The sequence below is a fragment of the Olea europaea genome, unplaced genomic scaffold (genome assembly GCF_002742605.1).
Source record: "Olea europaea var. sylvestris unplaced genomic scaffold, O_europaea_v1 scaffold231, whole genome shotgun sequence".
NCBI lineage: Eukaryota > Viridiplantae > Streptophyta > Magnoliopsida > Lamiales > Oleaceae > Olea > Olea europaea.
The window spans coordinates 142,799-164,966 of NW_019241194.1; the positions used below are offsets into that span (position 1 = coordinate 142,799).

The 22,168-nt window shown below is 34.5% G+C and overlaps 1 protein-coding gene across 2 annotated transcripts; it reads left to right on the forward strand.

Annotated features, from left to right (window-relative positions):
- The first annotated feature begins 1,774 nt into the window (after window positions 1–1,774).
- On the forward strand, window positions 1,775–20,527 carry LOC111381464. 2 transcript variants are annotated; one of them, XM_023005249.1, is made up of 15 exons: window positions 1,775–2,110; window positions 2,414–2,541; window positions 2,929–3,061; window positions 5,837–5,993; window positions 6,078–6,156; window positions 6,378–6,418; window positions 6,591–6,707; window positions 6,850–6,930; window positions 11,014–11,076; window positions 11,220–11,271; window positions 16,123–16,197; window positions 17,037–17,087; window positions 17,282–17,317; window positions 17,403–17,477; window positions 20,093–20,527. In XM_023005249.1, the coding sequence occupies exons 1-15, from the start codon at window positions 1,951–1,953 to the stop codon at window positions 20,168–20,170; spliced, it is 1,326 nt and encodes a 441-aa protein (XP_022861017.1). In that variant the 5' UTR covers window positions 1,775–1,950; the 3' UTR covers window positions 20,171–20,527. The 2 variants fall into 2 exon arrangements, with proteins under 2 accessions (XP_022861017.1, XP_022861019.1); XM_023005251.1 differs by having other exon boundaries at window positions 17,040–17,087.
- Window positions 20,528–22,168: the final 1,641 nt, after the last annotated feature.

Sequence of the window (22,168 nt, forward strand, 5' to 3'; positions counted from 1 at the left end):
GAACATATAAATTTCCCTTTAGATAAAATTAGACAAGCAATAAATTTTATTAATGTGTCACCAGCAAGAAAATAAATATTTAACAGTTTGTGTGCAGAGTATGGTTTCCAGGAAAAATCATTTGCCACTAATATAACATATAGATGGAATTCTATATATCTTATGTTACATTCGTGTGAAAATTACGATAAAGTGATAGGCAAACATACAAATCCTAACATAATTTAGAAGATTGGGAATGGTCTCTTGCATTTCACGTGAAAAAATTTAAAATCTTTTTTCGATACTACAAAGGAATGTAGTAGAGTATATTACCCTACATCTTCACTTATTTTACAACATTTTTTCTGCATTTCACAAACATTACATAAATACAGGAATTTGCCCTTTTTCCGACTTAGTTTGCTCTATGGAGTTAAAATTTCATAAATATTGGGAAGAATTGCCCTATTTATTTATTTTAGTTTCAGTAATGGACCCTCGACTTAATTTGAATAGCACAATAACCACTGTAAAGGGGATTTCAAATTTCATGAATATGGAATTATCACATATGAATATAGAATCTACATTATCTTAAATGTATAATTATTATGCTGATAAAGAAGGCAATGTAGTTCTACTTCCCAAAGTTATTTTTCAAGAAATATTTCAACAAATTCAGAAAATTTATGAAATTTTTTGGAAAGCAATACAAGTGTTCCCTCGTTTAGTTCTAGTTCATCGATGTCTAGAGCGATAAATGTCGGTGGTACAAATGTTGAAATTCCCTCCGAGTTAGTTAGGTATATATGCGTGGACGTTCGCAGTGTGTTACCTGAAAAAGAATTATAGGAATTTAGTCTTCTAAATTGGTGGAGGTGTAATGAAAGACAGAATCGATTGTATCAAAAATTGCACGTGATCTACTAACACATCCGGTGTCTACGGTAGCATCGGAGGCTGCATTCAGTTTAGGTGATCGATTTTTATCAGACGAACATTCAAAACTAAAAGAAGATATATTGGAGACTTTAATATGCTTGAAAAGATTGAGAATGTGCAGAATTACGTGTTCAAGAACATGAGTCTGTTTGTGAGTGATTTTGAGAATTGATTTTTTAACCGTTATGAGAAAAATGAGGTCCACTTGTGAGAGAAAAAGTCAAATATGACGGATGAAATAGTGAAATAACGATCAAAAAATCAATTTTTTGGAAGAAAAAATCACTCCAGTATACTGGTCGAAGAGTTGCAGCAGATCCAAACATAAAATTTTGTAAGTTTTTAAAATAATTTATTTCAAAACATATGTAATTTTTAAATTTATTTGTTTCAAGAAAAATTGTATACGAAATATTTTATTCGTATACAATTTTAACTCCGCCTACGTCATGTAACCGATCTCAAGCCCGGAAAAAGGAGGAGGGTTGTAAGTTGCAATTTTTATTTCATTTGTAATGCAATTTATAAGTTGTAATTTTTATTTGATTTGTAACTCGTATAAATTATGCAATTTTTAAATCTTTTTAAGATAATATTAGATTCGTAATCTTGTTATTTAATAAAAAAAAATCGAGCCGGCCCGACTCAACAAAGTTGGAGCCCAAACCTCGAGCCGAGCCTTATTTTTTCGACTGAGTTTTTATTCGGCTCGACTTGAAAAAAGCTCGAGTCGAGCTTGAGTTTCGAATTTCGGCTCGTGAGCCGGCTCGACTTTTTAACATTCTAATGGAGCTTAATAATAATAATTCAAGAAAAGAGAAAATAAATGAAAAAGATAAAGAAAGAGCACCCATTGGGAACAAAAGAATGATGCTTTCTAAAATTCTCATGTATTAATTACTCTCTGCCCCTGCCAGCCAAATAGAAATTTTGGAAACCAGTTATCCGCCGATTGTATTTGATTAGAATTAGAATAATTCAGGTTGGGGCTGGAGATTCCACCATCAAAATAGAGAAAGATAAAATATGGTATCAACCGATGGATTGATGCCCATAACGAGGGCATTTCTTTCTTCTTACTACGATAAGTATCAGTTTCCTCCTCTCTCCGATGATGTTTCCCGTCTCTCCGATCAGATTCGTGCCATGTCTGCCGATCTGCTTCACGATTCTCCCGCTACACAAGGTTTTCATTCTTTCCTTTTTCCTCTTTTCCTTTTACTGGGATTTCTTTTAGATCGGCGTTTCATAGTTTGCCTTATGTATCGTGAAGCTTGATATCAGTTATCCCTTTTGGAGGACAGTAGGCATCCTCTTAGCTTTCATGTATTTTTAAGATTACTTCTATTTTCTTGCATACGCTTTGTTTAATTAATCTTTAAACTTTATTCCTGGAGTAAAAATAATAATAAATAATTAAAAATTGTACCTTGTCTTGAATGAACCATGAATTTCTAGCCTACTTAATTTATATTCAATGCCGTTTCAGGAGAAAGCTTATTGGTACAAGAAGCTGACCGCCAGCCTCCCCACAAAATTGATGAGAACATGTGGAGGAATCGAGAACAAATTGAAGAAATCATCTACCTATTGGAAGTCTCTCATTGGCCCAGCGTGGTGAGAGATACAATGGTTTCATACCTATCAAAAGCAATGAAAAAAATGCAATTAGTGCGGACCACTTAAGATTAGGCCACTTTTTGGTATAGATAAAAATCATATTTTTACTAGATTTTGGTAAAGGTTGATGGACTGTGTGGTTAAAAGTTATGGTTCCATGAATGTGGGGTTAAAATTGATTGTTTATTTTGACATATATTTTTAAAAACTTTTTTAGATGAACCAAATGGGGGCCAAATGTTCTCCATTATTTGGAATTTAAATCTTATGGTGGTCTAAGTGATAGTAAGATTCTTGAAACAATATCAAAGCACCTTAACATTCTTTTCTTTCTTTTCTTTAACTGACGGTGGACCAAATTTTGTGTTTATTAATTGAACACAGCTTCATCAACAGTCAACACTTGAAGATACTGAACTTCTCTCTGTTCTTGGGCATCTTGAAGGGAAATTTAGATCTACATTGAATACTTTGGAATATTACCAAGCCAAAAATTCTGAGCATGTATTTAACACAGGTTGGTTTTTGAAAATTCTATGGATTTTCCAGGAGATCAGAATAGGAAGTTTTTACCTATTAGCCAATGCTCTTAGCCTCATATAATATGCTTTGCTTCTGGATTCACTAATTGATATAGTATTAAACTTTTTTGTAAACTACTGTATAAAAAGCATAATTTTATGACTATTAGTTTGTGTATTGACCTATAATTATATGCTTATATGAGAATAGCATATATTTGGTCAATCTGGATTAGAGGTCCTTTTTGATTGCACAAAGACAGTGCCTGGCTTGACAAGCAACATTTCAGAAGAGGGAAATGCTATTTGTACAAAGGGGTGTCAACCCCGGTGTACAAGTAGCACAACCCTTCTGAAGAACCTTGCAAGGTGTTTTCTGTAAAGGACAATGTGAGGGTGGCTTTCTGTAGAAGCTTGATTTTGTTTCGTGAAATACCTAAAAATGTTGTAGAGGTCTTTGAAAGACATATTTTCCCTTGTAGAGTTTGAAACAAAAAACAATGATTCTACTCCCTTCGTCTGATATTGAACGTTTTATGAAGGCATTGGAAAAATGAGCATTTTGATATAATTCCTTACATTTACCTTTAAATCTAGTGGCCAAGAATCCTTGCAGGGACAGAGGCTTAATGGTGGTCTGACATGTACCTCTAAAAGATCTCTGTAAATTCAAGTTAGCGCCTCAAGAGTTCTAAAAATTACAAGTATTATGTTTAAATCATGCCCCCCACAAGCTCTAGACTTATCCTCTCTACCTATTGCTTTTTATGGTAAATACCTGACTCCTGGACCCCGTTTAATGATATGGCTTTCTGCTTTCCCTTTCTACTTTCAGAAAAAGATGTTCACCCCTTCATTTTCAGTGATCCATAAATAGAATGAAATAAAGTAAGAAGCACGTAGATTAATTGGAAAGCTGCATAAAACTTAAGCAATTTTTTAAACCTCACTGAATATTTTTTCGCCCGACCAACCTAAGAATAGGCTTGATCACCCAATAATTTCATTCCTAAATCTAAAAGATCCAGTAAAGAAATCAGATATTTCTGGCAAGAAGGACAAGTTTCGGGTTCATATAATGATAATTTCTTTTTGCTTTTAATTAACTGGTGGGTGGTGACAATAACCCTCAAACTGGCCAGTTTTTAGGCATGAATTATTTTGCATTTAATTAATTGGTGAGTGGTGACAATAATCCCCAAACTGGCCGGTTTTAACCTATTAGAAAGGGACCTCAGAAATTTTCTTTAGTGAGCTGAAACCTTATGCGAAGTTGGTGGATTAGAATATGATATGTGGACATGAAATAATTCATTTAATATAACATAGGTTGTGTCAAGCGGCAATGGATATTTATCTTCATATCCATTGTGGATCAAAACAATCTATTATAAGAAAGGGTCATTGTCTGGACATTATTCCTCCTTCCACCAATAAGCATGCTATCTGAAAGTATCCCTATTGGCATGATAGGAATTCAACATGTACAAAAATGCTAATATGAGTAAACATGGACCTATGCAAGTTAATGAAAATTTCAAATTTCTTGGAGTTTTTAGTTGCAAGAAAACACAAATGCAAAGCACTATTTCTGGAAAAATACCCACTCCTTTAAATACTAAAATAAATCCTCCAATTAGGTGCTTTGATTTAGAGAGAATTTTGTTTTATAAATTTAAAAGCTCTTGAAGCCTTCTGGATTGTGTGATGATTCAATTCTAGCCTTTGGTTTGATGCCTTGGGATTCTAGATGTGATGCCTGGTTTTCTTATTCCTCTTTTCGACTGTTTTAGATTAATTGTTTTCAGGAACCTTTCAGCAGCCCCACACGATAGCCACTAAATTTCTTTTCCTTGGTTTCTTCAGAGTCCTAAACATTTTCTCACTCAGTTCCTATTATAGATCTTTCCAACCCATAAGTGTTCAATGTTGTCCGTTTACTGTGAGTTGCAAAAAACTCCTTTTAGAAGTCCCTTCTGATGTGGGTTATTAATGTTTACACAAAGGCAAAAGAACACACACTTTTGACTTCCTTGGAAGATGTTCTACTTTCTTGGAAAGTCCATGGAACCAGCTTCTTGTGGAAGTCCTTGAAAACATATCCAGAAGTCGTACAGTTTTTTGGGAAATGCTTTTTATAGGATGATTTCTTGAGGTTTTAGAAAAACTACAAGCTATAACTTCAAACATGGACTCAGATTATGGCTTAAAATCGAACTCCAAAACTTGAGACCAAAAGTTGAGCAATGGATTCTACCATTGGAGATTGTTAGTAGTTATGGTTTTGATTAGTTTGGTACTTAGATTTAACCTCTGTTTGGGCTCCATTAAAAATAAATTTTGGAGAAAATGTATTTTGGAATAGTGATTTGGAGAATATTTAGTTAAAAAATAAGGAAAAATTTTGGGATTACATGCATTATTTTTTTATTGGCGAATGTGATTAAAAATAAGAGAGATACATTTTTGAAATAATGGAGCCCAAACAAGGGCTTATTTTTGCAGTAATTTCTTCTTAATTGGTAGCTGATATGCTATAGCTCTAAGTGGAATTACTTGGTTACTTGTAACTATCTTTTTGCCTTTTAGATTTTTAGTCACGGAGAACAAGTAGTTGTGAAGAAATTTGATTATTAAAATTTGAGAGGTTAAGACATACGACATGCTAGGTGATTTATGATTAATTAAATGTCTACAATGAGTTTTAAATTTGGTGCGGAGAGAAGGAAGTTGTTGTTGTATGATAAATGGGTCTCTCTATATGGTTACAGTTATGACCTATATGCCACAAGATTTCCGGGGTACTCTGATCAGGCAACAGAGAGAGCGTTCTGAGAAGAATAAGCAGGCCGTAATTGATGCTTTAATTAATTCTGGTGGAAGTATACGTGATCGATATGCTCTGCTATGGAAACAACAGATGGAACGGTGACATTCTATTCACATATTTCTATTCTCTGGAACTACTAATGACTGATTTACTTAATTATGAGTGAAATTCTCTTCATACAGACGGCAACAGTTAGCTCAGCTGGGTTCTGCAACAGGTGTCTATAAGACTCTGGTGAAATACTTAGTTGGAGTGCCACAGGTACGTCTTAATTGGCTTCATGGTGCATTGTAATGGATGTACATCTCCCTGGTGGTATCAAGTTCTTGGCTTTAACTTTTTAGCCTCTGCTTTCACGCCTGAGTCTTTACGCTTAACTATTGGTCACTTATTTTTTTGTCCCAACAATCATATTATTTGTGTTTCCGCTTCATCAAATTGATTAGTTGTATATTTGTTTTACAATATTGTAAGTGTTGCAGGTTCTACTGGATTTTGTTCAGCAAATAAACGATGATGCAGGGTATTATTGCTTACAATTGGTCACATTACTAGTTTTTCTTTCGCTCTTTCTTTTTTTCTCTTTTATTAGTGAGAACATATATTTCTGTGCACATTCTTTCAGTTTCAATTGATCATGTGATATCATGTAGTAATATGTGCCAATTTTCTTCTGGAAACAATGTTATCACTAGGCCCATGGAAGAGCAACGACAGCGTTATGGACCACCTTTGTATAGCCTTACCAGAATGGTGCTAACTATTCGACTTTTTCTTTCTCTTTCCTGGGGGCGTCTAGAAGCTAGTAAATTGTGAGCCTTGTTAAGATTCTTGTACTTTCAGATATTAACTTGAAAACAAACTGAAATGTTAATATTGCTTATTTGCAACCTGTTCTTATGAAGTTAGTGCATTTTTCACTCAGAGCTTTCTTCATATTTGTCCAATTAACAGGCAGAAGCACCAAATATCTATCTTGGAAGAAGCAGTTGATGTTTATACTTCTGAGTTTGAAAGATATGTCAAATTTATTGGGTACCACTTCTTTCTCCACTCTTGATTTTTGTAGTTATTCTCGAAAACATTTTAGTCATTGAACACTAGTTTCCAGTTTTGATTTTTATTTGGTGCTGCGATTAATATCTAACTTAATTAGTAGTGTTTAAGATCATCATATCCTTTCATGTGCCAGATTATATGCACTTCATCACTTTGATGTGTTCCTATCCCTAGTGGAGGGGAGTTCATCATCATCATCTATTTATTTATTTTATTTTATTTATTTTTTTTTTTTTGAGATAGAATTTTCTTTTCTAAGAAATTACGTATCTGTGACATGTTGGTATGTTGTAAAATCTTTGGATTTCTTTTTGTAGGATTTCCTCTCCTTTGATATTGATTAAAAAGAATTATTGATTATTTTATAAAATGTAGAGTACTGGGCTGAACATATACACAAGTGTTTACCTTAATTGTTGTTTTGACAATCTTTTAGTTGCACATCAATTGGTTGTTTTTGTGAAGGCACAAATGATACGCAGATCAGTCCTATTTTTTACATAGTTAAATGTGGCTTCATCAATCCTTCTTAGTTCTATTTTGTTGTACAGTGTTGTGATCTATGCTAATGTTTATCGCAATAGAGCTCAACGGGATCATGTTCTCCATTTTTAGTTAGTTCAGAATAAAATTTAAGCAATAGGACCTTACAAATTTAAGCCATGTACTGCAAATCAGCTTCTACATTTGATCTTGCAAGTTGCAACCACTAGTTCGTTTATGCTTCTCCATGTTATTAAATTGCATCCATGAACATGCAATATTCAGAAGCATACCTTCTGTCACTGTTTGAACATATGCAGTCACCATCTGCTTAGGCTTCTATGCCCAAGGGGCCATTCTTTGAGAATAGAATGCCCTTTTGGTCTTTTCCTTCGAGGCAGTTCAATATTCTACATTCATATGATCCTCGTTTGGAGTTTGCATATTTAGACTAACAATCCTATGCCAAGGACAATATCTGACCTTGTATGGCACAAAATAAATTAGTTTTCTTACTTATCTTTGGAACCTCACTTTGTCTATATCAACAACACGAGAACACTTGATGTGAGTACTTCAATTTGGTGGTTAAATCAGTTGATGTATCTTGTTCACGAAAATATCTTTTGAATTAAACTACCACAAGTGTAGGGTTTGTTAACAAGCAATAAAGTGAATTTGAATTCAAGCATCTTCCCACGGAGATTGATTTAGTTCGATTTTAATTATCACAACCTTAACCAAATTAAGAATAATAAAATGTGCTTGTTTGTGATAAAATTATATCTAAAAGCAGTTACTTATGCAATTATAAGTGAATTTAGCTAACTAAATGCAAATTATATTAAATGAAAGTTAATGTGTTTTAATGAATGATAAACACACTAGGATATCCCGAATTCCCATGTAATAATCCATTTTAACCTTAGTTCTATACTTTGAAAACACAGTTGAATTTTGAAAAATCAATATTCCTATTATATTCAACAATCTCTCTTGAGTAATATTAAACTTACTCTCATGTGTGGCCCGATTACATTTCTATGACGGATGTGAACATGCAAGAGTGCATAAATTTTTATGATCACTGAAAGATTTACATAGAGTATAATGGTATATTTCTATCCTTTATCAGACCATATGATGATTTACACTATGTTGAATTTATATTCTTTCTTCGAGTGCATAAAATAAGTCACCACATTCACACAACTACCGTGCACAATAATTGTGGAAAAAAGATAATCATATATATCATTCAATATCCAAAAACGTGTTTTTGATGTCAAATATATAAAACTAAAGATTAAAAATTCATATTACACACTTCATTGTTTTCCTAGCTTAAAGAAATCTAACCTAGTATGTTATGAAGAAAAAAAAAAGAATTATATAGAGTAGGCATCATCCAAATTATGAATCTTGATTAGATGTTGATGTTGTGGAATCTCTCCTCTTGTTTCTTGCCATCTTCTAGTCTCTCTAATGTGTGGTAATGACTTATGGACTGTCATTGGTCTTTAAAAGAAGTCCCAAATCATGTTTCTATAAGGAAACCAGAATTTTTCCTCAAAAATGTACTATGCTATAGCATGTACAATCGCATGCTATAGCATAGTTTAATGAAATTCAACCCTGGACTTCCCTGAAGCATGTCATGCGATCGCATGGTGAAAATAACTATGCTATAGCATAGTTCAAGTAAAATTTCATTCTTTGAGTTTTGGTCCCCGAACTTCGTTTTCTCATTTCTTGACCTCTTTTCTCACTTCTTCTTTCAATATTTATGTTTTCGCTAAATTGGTCTTCAACTCTTTCACATCTTCGTTTCTTCTTCTGGATCATCATTTGGCTATTGTAGTTTGGTCCCTAAATTTTGATTTTCTTTCATTGTAGTCCTATTTGCTTTTTTTTTTTTTCCCCTAAACTCTACCATATTCATCAATGATGTCCTGCAAAACATAATTTATTTACAATTAAGCCTTATTCCAATATATCTACCAACAATTATAAATGTTTTGTGGCCTAAATAAGTGTGTAAAACGCACTTATCATATTTCTTTGATTTCTCATTAGCATATCATATCTTTAAGGCCATTAGAATATTATTGAAATCTGTTGGCATATCTCCTTGGTAACTTGAGTTTGTAAGAAATACCTTAGGCTCGCTAGATTCTTGATCACAAATTCTTAGCAAGGGAATTCTCAAACTTCTAATATATGCTAAATTGTTACTGACTGACCGCTCTCCACAGTGTACTTTCCATCTCAGAAGAAAATTGAATTTGTGTGGGATAATTCGTATCAGTTCCACAGTTAGTAAACAGCATGTTTGGCAAAGCTTTTGGTTGATTATAAGTGGTGGGTTCTATGAAATATGTGGATAAGAAGTGGATAAAAGTAAGTAAAAGTTATGGTTCCTACAGAGAATTTATGAATAAAAATAGAGTCTAATCGACTTATAAGCAATTATAAGTTTAGGTCAAAATGCACCTAGTGACTTTACCTCCTCACTATGCTCAAAAAATGTTATGATCAGTTTGTCTTTGCATGCACCCTTTTTATAAATGGACGCTGAAGTTTTCTAACGAAGCCTGGAGGGGTTACATCAATGTATAAAATTAATATTTCTATTTGCAAACTTTTTTCATTCTAAGTGTTTCTGGAGTAGACCTAGATCCTCTTGTGACACCTAGAGGGATATGAGAATAGAAATGGGAATGTGCTGATAAAAGAACGATTTTCTTTATCTCGTGACTGCCACTCAGTTCTTTAGGGGACTTTGATGATTATAAAATATTCTTGAACCATGTCTTTCCCTTTAGAGGTTGACTCACGAAGGGAGAATTTCAAGGGGTTGGGACTTGGGAAGGGGGGGGGGGGGGGGGGGGGTATTGTCCATTCGAGACAATGGAACGTACCTGGCTTTTTGGTTATAGAGTGTAAATCATGTATTGACCAGCCTTGAGCAGCTGAGATATTGAACAAGGAACATTCGAAACAATTACTTGCCTAACCTGAGATGAAAGATTATAGTATGGTATTGTCAGATCCGAACATTAGGGGCTACTTTATTTGTTTGCCATATCTTCGCTAGGTGAGGGCAGATATGACTCATAGTTGATTAGAAGATGAAAATACTGAACTTTTTGATTGATACAGGTCATCAATGAGGTGAACCAACATTGTGTGCATGAAAACTGTTTGTAGCTCACTGAAGTCCAGAAAGAAAAGAGAAGATGAGTGCGCAAAGTCAGTCTTTTTGTCAACTCCTGTATCACGTGTCATGTATAACATCACATTTTTTGTAATTTTTCTTAATGATGAACTTTAAGTTATGCATACTGCTAAATGTGATTTTGGTGGTTTTCTCCTGGTAAGTCATAAGCTGCCTGCCTCCCTTTGGTCATCAGTTCACCAGTGCTCATTTTGTAAATCAATTTTATAGAAAGAAGAAAAAAATTGCATAGTAACAGAGAATGTTTTAGCATTATGAGAGGAGTCTCTACCTGCGAAAGGAACAAGTTTTTTTATCATTTCATTGTTCATGCATTGATTTGTATGTCTGTTTTACAGAGAGGTTTTTGCAAATTCCCCGTTTTTTATTTCGGCAGAGGATGCTGGTGCATTAGAGGCGAGGTGTGTCCAGAAAGCTCCTTTGCAGCTATCATATATTGAACCTGTAACTGTGCAAGAGGGTCTAGAGTATTATTATTCCTTTAGAAGCTCAGTTATTTTTGTTGCCATAAATTTTAAAATTCTTAACTTTCTCTGAAAACCAGGACCACCGATGATATTAAGGAAATCAGTGTTCCGGCAGGGCAGACATATGAGGTTCGTTTTTAATATAATCATTTCTGGTTTGAATCTGTGTGTTTTGGCAAAAATGTATTAATATGAGAGGAAAATTATATCTTGCATCAATTTGGTATCAGAGTTCAAACCATTTTCTTTAAACAACACATATTAGCCATTGTGTTTCACAAACCTTGACCATCCACCAGTTTCTCCAATCCACACACACCACTGCCTTCCGTCAGCTACCTAATATCCTATAACCACCTTTGACCAAAACACCAAGCAGAAAGAAAGGGCACAGCTGCAGACAAATTTTTTTCGTTGTTTTTGTTCTTAGTTGAGGAAAAGAATTCTATAAAACAATAGTCGTAGTACTGTTCTTATTGCTGCTCTGCTCTTTCAATATTTACTGCAAACCCTACCCAACACATTTACAGGCCCATATCCAGTGTTCCATCCCTACAAAACCAAATCAGCCTGCTCCTAACTCATATATATATCAACAAAACAATCCACCTAATAAGATGACAGGCCCATATTAGCCACTTACCTCATAAACCAAAAAAATACCCCAACCCTAACCCATTTAAACCCATATTCACCCAGCCATATCTTAATCGTAGCCCAATTAACATTCCTTAACCCAAACCTTAACCCAGCTACACACAGAGACCCAACTTCTATAGCCCGTAACTCAGTCCATATCCATAGCCATAGCCAACACCACTTCCTCTCATCTTCTCAAACCCTAAACCATGCTGTAAATTACACCTGTCGGCACCAACATACTCTTCCCTCATTGATATGAGCATAATCCACCACAAACTCAACTACCAGAAAATCAGATCTTCCATTTTTCACTACTGTTGAAATCGGACATCCATTTTGTGTAGCATTGATCTCCTAGGTCAATGTCCTGTGACTGTGGAATTAAATGAAACGGATATTAAGTAACAAATTTGCTCCTGTATATCATCAAACTCAATTGCTAGATCAGTTCTTTTTGCATTGTAGGCAAGGTACATCCACTATCAGGGGATGTCTAGCACACTTCGAAGAGAAATTGCATGGTTGTGATATTTATGAAGCCCCCACATTACAGCGTCTAGGTTTTACAATGGTTTTAATCCTGAACTCATACATCATGAACATTCTTGCACCTTAATCCATAGATGAAGCTTACCGTCAAGCCAACCTATGGGATATATCCTTCCAAATTCGCTAAGCGTGTCATAAGCTGGGTCTATTATCCCAATCCCGACAGTCACCTCTCGAGTCTAGTTGCTGGTCTCGTGGAAGATAATGAGGCAATCATTGTTGAGGATAAGGAATTATCTATAGAGTTGCCACCTAAGTTAAATAGTCCACTGTCTTCGATTTCATGCCGAAGTTGTTCTTGCCTAATCCTTTTGAGTAAATGTAAAGTTTCCTTTGATATGACTATTCCTCCAAGTTGTGATACTATATAAAGGGTCTTTTGAAATCGTTTTTCAGGATGTAATTCACTACCTTTGATTATGAAATAAATTGTATTTCTTCACCAATCTCTCTCTCCCTCTCCTTCCCTCTTATCCCCCTCCTTTCACTTCTTCACTTCCCTTTTCTTTTCCCTTCTACATGTACTTCTCTTATTGTATGCTGCGTCAATGACATTTATGAATAGCAGTTTTGCTGATAGATGTTTGACACATTATGGAAAGATAACTAAAAGGTGGCTCTCTCCAATTCATCCTAAAATTTTTGTATGAAAACAAATCTTCAGAGCTTAGCCCATGGTTATAGGTGACATGATTTCATTACTACAACGTTCCAAAAAGTGGTCTTTCAATTCAAAAGTTTAGAAGGAAAATAGAAATATGTAGAATATCAAAATCCTTGGTAAAACATCGTGCAAAAGGAATGTAGTAGTTGCAAATTTGTTTTCATGGTGTGTGTGTACGCTTGCCTACAGGTATTTCTTGTTCATGTTTGGTAAGATGCCAAATTTAGGCATAGGTCATTCCTTTTGACATGTGCCTCTTGTCAAATAATTTTTGTCGGAAATAGCGTTTAGAATTCAAGCATTGAATCGAGTTTAATTAATTTTAGTTTCTTTTCTTTTAGTAAATTCAGGCCTTCTTTTCCTCTGTGTTGCACAGATACTTCAACTACTGTGGCATGTTCGTGTCTACACATTAGACGTGTCGGATATCAATACTTCTCGAACACTCTACCATTTTCCTTTTTCTTTCACTACCATCTATAAACTAACTTGAAGTTATTATTAAATGAAAAATAGATACTTATATTTAAAATTTCTACAAGAAAAATTAATAAGAAGTATAAAGAAACTTAATTTGGCTAGTTACGCCTCACCACATGGAGAAACGAGAACCTACTTGAAGATTACCTTGTACCTATAAGGTGAGAATTGTGATGGGGACAATTTTGGGGCGATATTATTTGGACATCATCAGTGTAAAAATGAAATCAGAAGCGTGCTATTTATGTAACATCCTGTTGGGATCTATATTTTTCTTGAAAATAAGATGCATACACATAACTGACATCGGTAAATTGCTTCCCTTTAAACATGACGTATACAACCAAAACTTGCACATTGACAGACATGGGATTCCTTGTATTAGAGTGGGTACCTCCTATCTGTACACAAGCTCTATACTAGAAATAATAAATCAAACTATAATGAAACAGTCAGTTATAATAAAGCATCACTAATAATTCTCTAAAGTCATCAAATTAGCTGAAGATTCTGTCACTCCCCCTCAAACTAGTGATTTAATGTTGCGCATTCCAAGTTTGCCTATCAAATCTTCAAAAACAGAAACTGAAACTCCTCTGGTGAGAATATCTGCCAACAATTATAGAGTTGTCCATAATAGGGTTGAGACCTGCAATTTTCAATTTTTTGTTTGATGAAGTACTTCCACTTCAGTGTGCTTAATGGAATAGTATTGGATGGGTTGTCAACTATAGTCATTTACACCGTTATTATCGCTGAACACTTACGTAGGTGAAGTTAGTTCTGGCTGTAGTTCTTTTAATAGCATTTGGATCTATAGAACCCCCTCATTTCTTGGAGCATAGCTTTGTATTCAACTTGTGCACTAGATCTCCCAACCATCTTTCATTTCTTGCTGCTCCAAGAGACTAGGTTCCCTCTTACGAGAATATGGTAACCGGATCATCTGTAACTGAACTAGTCCTGTCTGCATCAGTATAAACTTCACCATGAACTAACTGTAGTTCTTTTAATAGCATTTGGATCTATAGAACCCCCTCATTTCTTGGAGCATAGCTTTGTATTCAACTTGTGCACTAGACCTCCCAACCATCTTTCATTTCTTGCTGCTCCAAGAGACTAGGTTCCCTCTTATGAGAATATGGTAACCGGATCATTTGTAACTGAACTAGTCCTGTCTGCATCAGTATAAACTTCACCATTAGATAGTCAAAATTTTCAAATAGGAGCCCTTTTCATGATGCAACTTGTATGTATATGAGAATCCTTACAACTACCTCTTAATTACACTCTATGATGCACCGATACGGGCACGTGTGTCCGACACGATACGTATCCGACACGTGATTTTTCAAAACAATACCGACACAATACTTCATTGACACGTTCATTAAAATCTTTAAAAGTCTTCATTTATATAGTATAAATTTAATTTTACACTTGTTATTATTATTATATTTTTTTTTGTTAAAATCCTTTAAATATGAGTACCTATTTGTTATTTATTAATAAGTTTGAATTAAAAACATATATTTTTTTAATAAACAATGAAAAATGTTTATGGTAGAGCTTCCGAGGAATGTCAATATCGACACGTGTCGGATACGGGCACGCTATCCTAATGAAAGTGTCCGTGCTACAAAGATTACACTCCATGGGAGAGTTCTCAAATTGACTGACCACTTTTATTGCATGAGTGATGTTAGATATCACCCAACTAAGTCCCACTAAGAACTCACTTGGGTTAAGGATTTGTTAGCACATTTCGTCAAAATCCAAAATAACCCTGCTTTTGTGAAACAATTGAACAGATTGAGGCCACTTGGGGAAAAACTTTCATTGTGATGGTGTTCGTTGGCTTTGGAACAATATCCTTGCTTCTCAATCTATGGTTTGGATGCTGCCTAGGCGAATAGAGGACGTATTGCAGGCATGAAGGAGAAAATTTCGTGATAAGAATAGTAAATTTGTATGGAACCCCATTCCGGGATGCATTGCATGTTGTGTTTGGAGAGAAATGAACAAACGCTGTTTCGAAGACTAAACAAAGACAACAGCGTAGATTAGAGAAATGTTTTATTTGACTTTGTATAATTGGTTTAATACCGCGGCTAAAAATCTTGTAGAAGGGTTGCCTATTGTCATGTTGTTCCCCTCTTGTTTAAAGTGATAGTACACATCCCATGTAATCTCTTTTAATTAATAAAATTTTGATCACCTATGAAAAACAAAAACAAAAAAAAAAAAATCAATCACAATAAACCTAGCTAATAATTCTCTAAAGTCAACAAATCAGTTGAGCTTTTAACAAAAAAATAAAGCACTTCTACTAGTGAAGTCTATACCTTGCACAAAAATGAGATATTTGGGAAATCAGCTTTTAGCTTCTCAAATATTATTCCCTTGAGATGACCTGATGTCTTCTGCCATTTTATTTTATTTTATTTTATTTTATTTTTTTTTTTTGGGGGCAAAATTATGTCAGTATGTCTGCATAAATGGATTGCACATCTGCTTTTCCTACTTATATATTTGGTTTGGTTGGAGCATAAATATATTTTGTGTGCGCTTTTCTGGCTATCTTCTGTTCTCCTACACTCTGTAATATTATCTCATTATTTGAATGATTATGCTTGTTCTTCTAGGTATCCTTGACAGTGGAGTCTATAAATTCGTACATTGCTTGGGATTTCTCATTGGTGCAGGGCAAATTGAATTTGGTATTTTTCTTAAATCTTCTTCTATCTCCATTTTATAATTCAATACTACAGGTAAGGTTTGAAGATGTAAGTAGTGCATAGATATTTATGTATAAAATAACTTGGATAAAATGCTCAAAAGATAAAGAATTTTAGGTGGTAAGAAAATTATAATTTTTTCAATAAATTTAAATGAAGGGTTTCAAACCCTAAACCTTCATCCGACCTCAATGTGTGAGTCTGTAGTTAACTGTGCCACAGGCTTTGACAATAGCTTTATAGCAATACATTTTATATTCATATTGTGTTCGACCAAATATATAGGCTCCTCGCTAATATTTACTATAACCTGTTAAAAAAAGGCAATCGGAATGTAGTCCAACATTTGTGGTATTTGAGGCCTGCATATTCAGAGTCCTTTGGGTCAAGTGCACAATAATTTTTGCTTCTGCACAAGTAATTTACAATTTCTGGACTAAACTCACATTGTATCCAGTCTTTTGATTACAAATGTGTAGTTGCTGCGGCGTGTAATGCCAGATAAATCTCTTTTATGAATGACTTGATGCATTAACGCTAGGGTGTTTTGATTTCTTTAGGATTCAAAATATGACGATTTGTTGATAAGAAATAGCATATAATGTTCTAGCGACTTTTAATCTGTTGCTTGATCCTTGTATATCTTTCTATATTTCTTGTAGAGTACATCGCAGCAATATTATTGGTAGTTACAAAACTTGACATTCAATGGCAATCACAAATATATGATCATTCTTGTTTTACCTGCATTTGTACGTCAATAGATCTTCATGATTAAGCAGATTCATAGTATAAATTTCCTTTTAAAATTTATATTCTAGCAGGATATTGGATTCAGCGTGGAGTGCACAGAGCCTTCTGGAAAAAAAACAGTAAGCTCTTGAAGTTTGTGCTCCTAAATTTTTGCCATATTACATTATAAACCATTCACGCTTGCATTCTACAGCAGCCTCTTCTCAAGGAAACAAAAATGAAAAAGGAAGAGGATTTTTTTTGTTTAAGCATTCTGACCTCTGTTTTTGGTTTTTATGTTCACGATTGAGTTATTGTGTTGCATTATCCACAGCTGATCTTACCTTACCGGCGTTATGAATCTGACCAAGTGAGTTATTTATTTTCTTCGATTCTTTACAATACAGATGGGATTTCTTGACTACTGACTTCTTATTTTATTATGTTTCTTGCAGGGTAACTTCTGCACATGCGTGTCAGGAAACTACAAACTCATCTGGGACAATTCGTATTCAACCTTTTTTAGGAAGGTAAGTAGATGAATTTAAATTAAGTCTTATCTCTTAACTCTTAAGGGGATTAATATTCAGTGGATTGTGATAGTTGGGATTGTGATAGTTGCATATTTGGATTGTTGAATAGCCTCTTCTGAGTTGGCGAGTTATTGCTGGTGAAGAATAACTTATAGTCAGATTGAAATCAGAATTACATTTGAATCATAGTATTTTGGGGCAAGGAATATTTTTAAGAAATATCTGTGGGGTTCCACCCAGATACAATTTACACACAGATTATGAAATCATCTCTGGAAATTTGTTAATGGGTACGACTATATCTATACAGTGAACTCCTATTCTGTGCTAACACCCAAAGTAATATATATCCTCTAAAATGATAGAGATCCTTTGCAGAAACCTAAAAATTTAATAAATATATCTATGTTGCTATTCAGTTCCCATAATTTTCTTTGTTCTTATTCATAGTAGCCGAATCATTAGATCTTTTGATCTCTTAACACTGGCTCAACTTGGCTCCCTTGTCAATGTCATTATTTTCTGCTTTCGTAAAATCATTATCCACCCCTAAAATTATCCTCAGTTCCATAATTTTTCATGTTCTTCCATATTTCTCATATTCAAGGCACTTAATTCAATGCAATTCAAGAAATTCCTGGAAGACTTGAAACCGCGTTATTGGGATCTGTTCTGTTCACTGTGATTTACTTTTCTTTCAAAAAGTCTTTAAATGGTTCGTTGTGATGTTTAGCATCCTGCTTAGCCTCATATATGGCTTCATGCATATTTTGTTTGGCATTACAGTCGGGCGGATTTAATGGGTGGCGAGCTAGGGCGGCCGCCCTAGCTGGATTCGTCGGGAAGGAATTTTATTTTTTTTTGCTCAAAATAGATAAAATTTTTAGATTATATATTTGCTAATTCATATTATTGACAAATATCTTTAGTAGCTCAACTAGTTAGCCTTGTCATTCTTGAATAATTTTTACCAAAACAAATACAAGAAATTTGATTTGAACCTACTACCTTCCTTAAACATATTGACCAGTTTACCGTCGTGACATTTAATGATTTTTAGCATATAATGTAACAAAATAATATATGTTCAATTGTATGGGTTTAATGCAAGTAGAAACATTTTATCCGGTGCTTTGTCACTCTTCTTGATTTTCTTTTTATTTTTTTCCCCTCTAATCAATTGATTTGAAACTTCGGTCAATTAATGATGGATGAATTTGTAGGAAAATTGGCCTTAGTCATAAGAAATATTTCGACAAAACTTATTTAATTAATGAAGGATTCCACTTTTTGTTCACAAAAAAATCAATTGCGAAAAGTAGAATCATATAAGCGCATAAAATTGATATAAGCACATAATGTTAATATAATAATGCTTGTTTAGTTAACTTTAATTGTAAATTGAATATTGACATTTTGTTAATATATATATTGCTTATTTAATGGAAAAATAAATTCAGGCATTTTGAAAATTATGGAACAATTTTTTCATTCAAAATAAAAGTTCGTACTTAGTTCTAGTTCTAGTGGCATATCTAGTTCTTCTAGTTCTAATCCATACGATTTTTTGAATATATTTAATTAAATATTAATAAAAAATCTGGCTATCATGGACGTTGGCCGTCGATAGTAAGCTTTCAACACTCGCGGTCCGCCCTAGCTGAATTCGACTCCTGGATTCGTCCCTGATTACAGTCAAAAAAACTTGTGAGTAATCCCCAGGAAGAGTTGAAAGCATATTATTAGGGTTTCTTATCTTCAGCGTGGTTCAACTTTTACGCAAAACTGTGACTGGTTCTTCATGATGAATAGTTTCATGCTTCACGTGTTGCTAGTCTTACCATCATAAAAAAAAATCCTTTACGGTCTCTTTTTGTGTTTCCCACATTATTCAAAATTTGATGACCAATCGTTGTTCATGTTATCTCATGTTTATCATAAAGCTATAGCATTGCTTTTACGCATGTATTGATTATTCCATGTATCCCCAATTATTTCATGTTAGGAGTGTAATGTTCTGTACTTTTCGATATAATGAAAGATAAGAAATCAAAGAGAATGAATTCTAACGACATTGCAATTTGCAGTGTTTTGTTCTTGTGTAGAGTATATGCAGGTTTCTGTAGGTTGAAATCGTGCCAGCGTAGGTTTTTCAACTTTGTCAGTTATTGTTTATTACATAAGAAGTTTTAGCTTGTCAGGAATTGGTTTGGTTGCATTTTCACCTACCTCGTCTCCTTTTAGAAGCTTTCATAGGCATCTGTACCCGTTTTTGGTAGCTTCCATTTTCAGAAGTATTACACTGACACAGCACACCAACATGGAAAATGTTGGGGAAGTTAGTCATTTCTCGAGCACCTAACGTTGTTTACAACCACCTTCGTCTTAAGCCAAGGTGTCATATTCCCTAAACATGTTTTGAAGTGATTTTGGCATTGTAAAATATTTTGTTTTGAGATGTACCTGCTAATGGACATACGGACTTATCATTCTTGCATCAGCTTTGGAAATAGATCCTCATAGATTGATTTACTAATTAAATTTAAATATTGGATTGGATCAATTATGTTTTTTTTTTTTTAAATCTGATGTGTGGCTTTGGTTTGAGACAGGTTCTGCGTTACAAGGTGGACTGTATTCCTCCAGTGGCGGAGCCTGTGCCTGTACCTGTACTGACAGTTGATCAATAGAATGCTGAAAAAATCTACCGTGAACTCTAATGTGTATCCCATCAGCGCCTTTCCTGTTTCTTTCAATTGTTACTCTCTGCCCTGCTTACCTCACCTTATGCTGGTGAAATGGGTTTGGTGTGGATATTTCATGTTTTACATAAAGCGTGTTATTCATTGATGTAAAAGGTTACAAAATATAGTGGTAAGAAGGTGTTACGAAGGATATGTGAAATATGGACGTTCTCACGACTATTTCCAGTTCTAAGGGTGTAATATTTATGATGCAAAAAGATTCCTGCATATTCATGCAAAAACATGATTGATAAGGAAGAACGTGTGTATCCATCAAGAGAAAATAGTTGGGATTTGATATTAGGCCCTGTTTGATTGCAACATTTTCCATGGAAATGTCACATTCAAGGAAAATAATTTTCACTTTGACTGTTTGATTCGCATGAGGAAATGGAATTCAAATTTTTATGTGCAATCATTTAAAGCACGTATTTGGCCAATTCCATGGAAAACGAATTTTTATGGGTGTGGTGGTTTTTTGTTTTTCAATTTAGGTGGAATTCCTTTTTCTTTTCCTCCTTCGCAGTCAAACGGGGCTTTAGAAGCAATTCTATGTATAACTAATGGTAATCATCACCAACTCAATTGACCAATGCGTTCTTATTTATTGAACTGAGGTCGATGGCCACTTAAACATGGAATGTGATGATCACCACTGTTGATAGTGTTATATTGGTGTTACTCAAGTCTGTGGCACCAAGTGATATCAAGCACTTATTTGGTTGGCTAAAAATTAAATTTTTGGTAGATTTTTGTAGAAGACGTGGCATAGATGATTAGGTGTTGATGTTATGCTAAAGAGAGAATGAAGTTCAACCTAGCCTGTGTTTTTCTACTTACCGAGGTAAGGCATTATGTCCCTTTCATTGTAATTCATTGGTTACTAACCTATGCGCAGGGTGCAGTGTCAGACTGTCGATTTTTGTTTGAGTATGCATATAAATCACAACTCAGATTTTAAATACTCAGATGGGTTGTAGGGAAGAAGAAAATTAAACCAATATCTGCCATGTAAAGGCAGGCTTTCACCCACTAGTGAAACACAATTAATGTTGAGGAAAATGCTCGATTAAAGGCAGTACAAGTAAATGTCCAATTTGAAAATTCAAGTTGGACAGAGATGACAGAATAATTTAAGTTGAGAAGTTATAACCCGTTGACGGAGGCTGAGCAAAGGGCAGTGATTATAGACATAGGTGCACACAATCATGTGTATATATAATAATAATAATAATAATAATAATAATAATAATTGAAGGTCAAGACCCCTCTAAGGACGCTGAAGACGGCATAGCATTAAAAGCACTCACGTCCAAATCTAGGCCGCGTTTGGCATAAAAGAAAACTATATATGTGTCTTAACGAAAATTGTAGCAAAATAGTATGTAGCGGAAATCTCTCGATAAATCTTGATTTCGGGCTCAGAAAACAACAAAAGAACACCAGTCTACCTTGGTTCGACCCGAAACTTTGGCCTTCACTTTGGACTGTTCTCTTTCTCTCTAACCCCACAAAGGAGAAGGGTGATGGTGTTAGCAATCCACAAAAGTATAGAGAGGAAGAAGGAGATATTACAATGGTTGAATCTTACTCACAACCTCGCATGACTTCCCTCTCTCTCAGCTGCCTCTCTTCTCTCAACTCTTCTCTCCATTGCTACAACACACATACACACACACCAAAAACGGTTGGGAGATAAAAACATATATAAAGGTTAGTTTAGGTCACTCTAATTGGGCCTAGGATTAACTAAATGGAATACCAATTAACCTAAACTAATGAGCCAATATTCAACTCCATATTAATCACTAAATGGTCCAACTAACCAAATAATCATCCAACCCAAATCCGAACCATCCAAAAATGTAGTTCATCTCCGACTCGAGCCAAGTCCATGATGTCGATAAATAATTCGACAACTGTTTTAAATCATCACCCGGATTA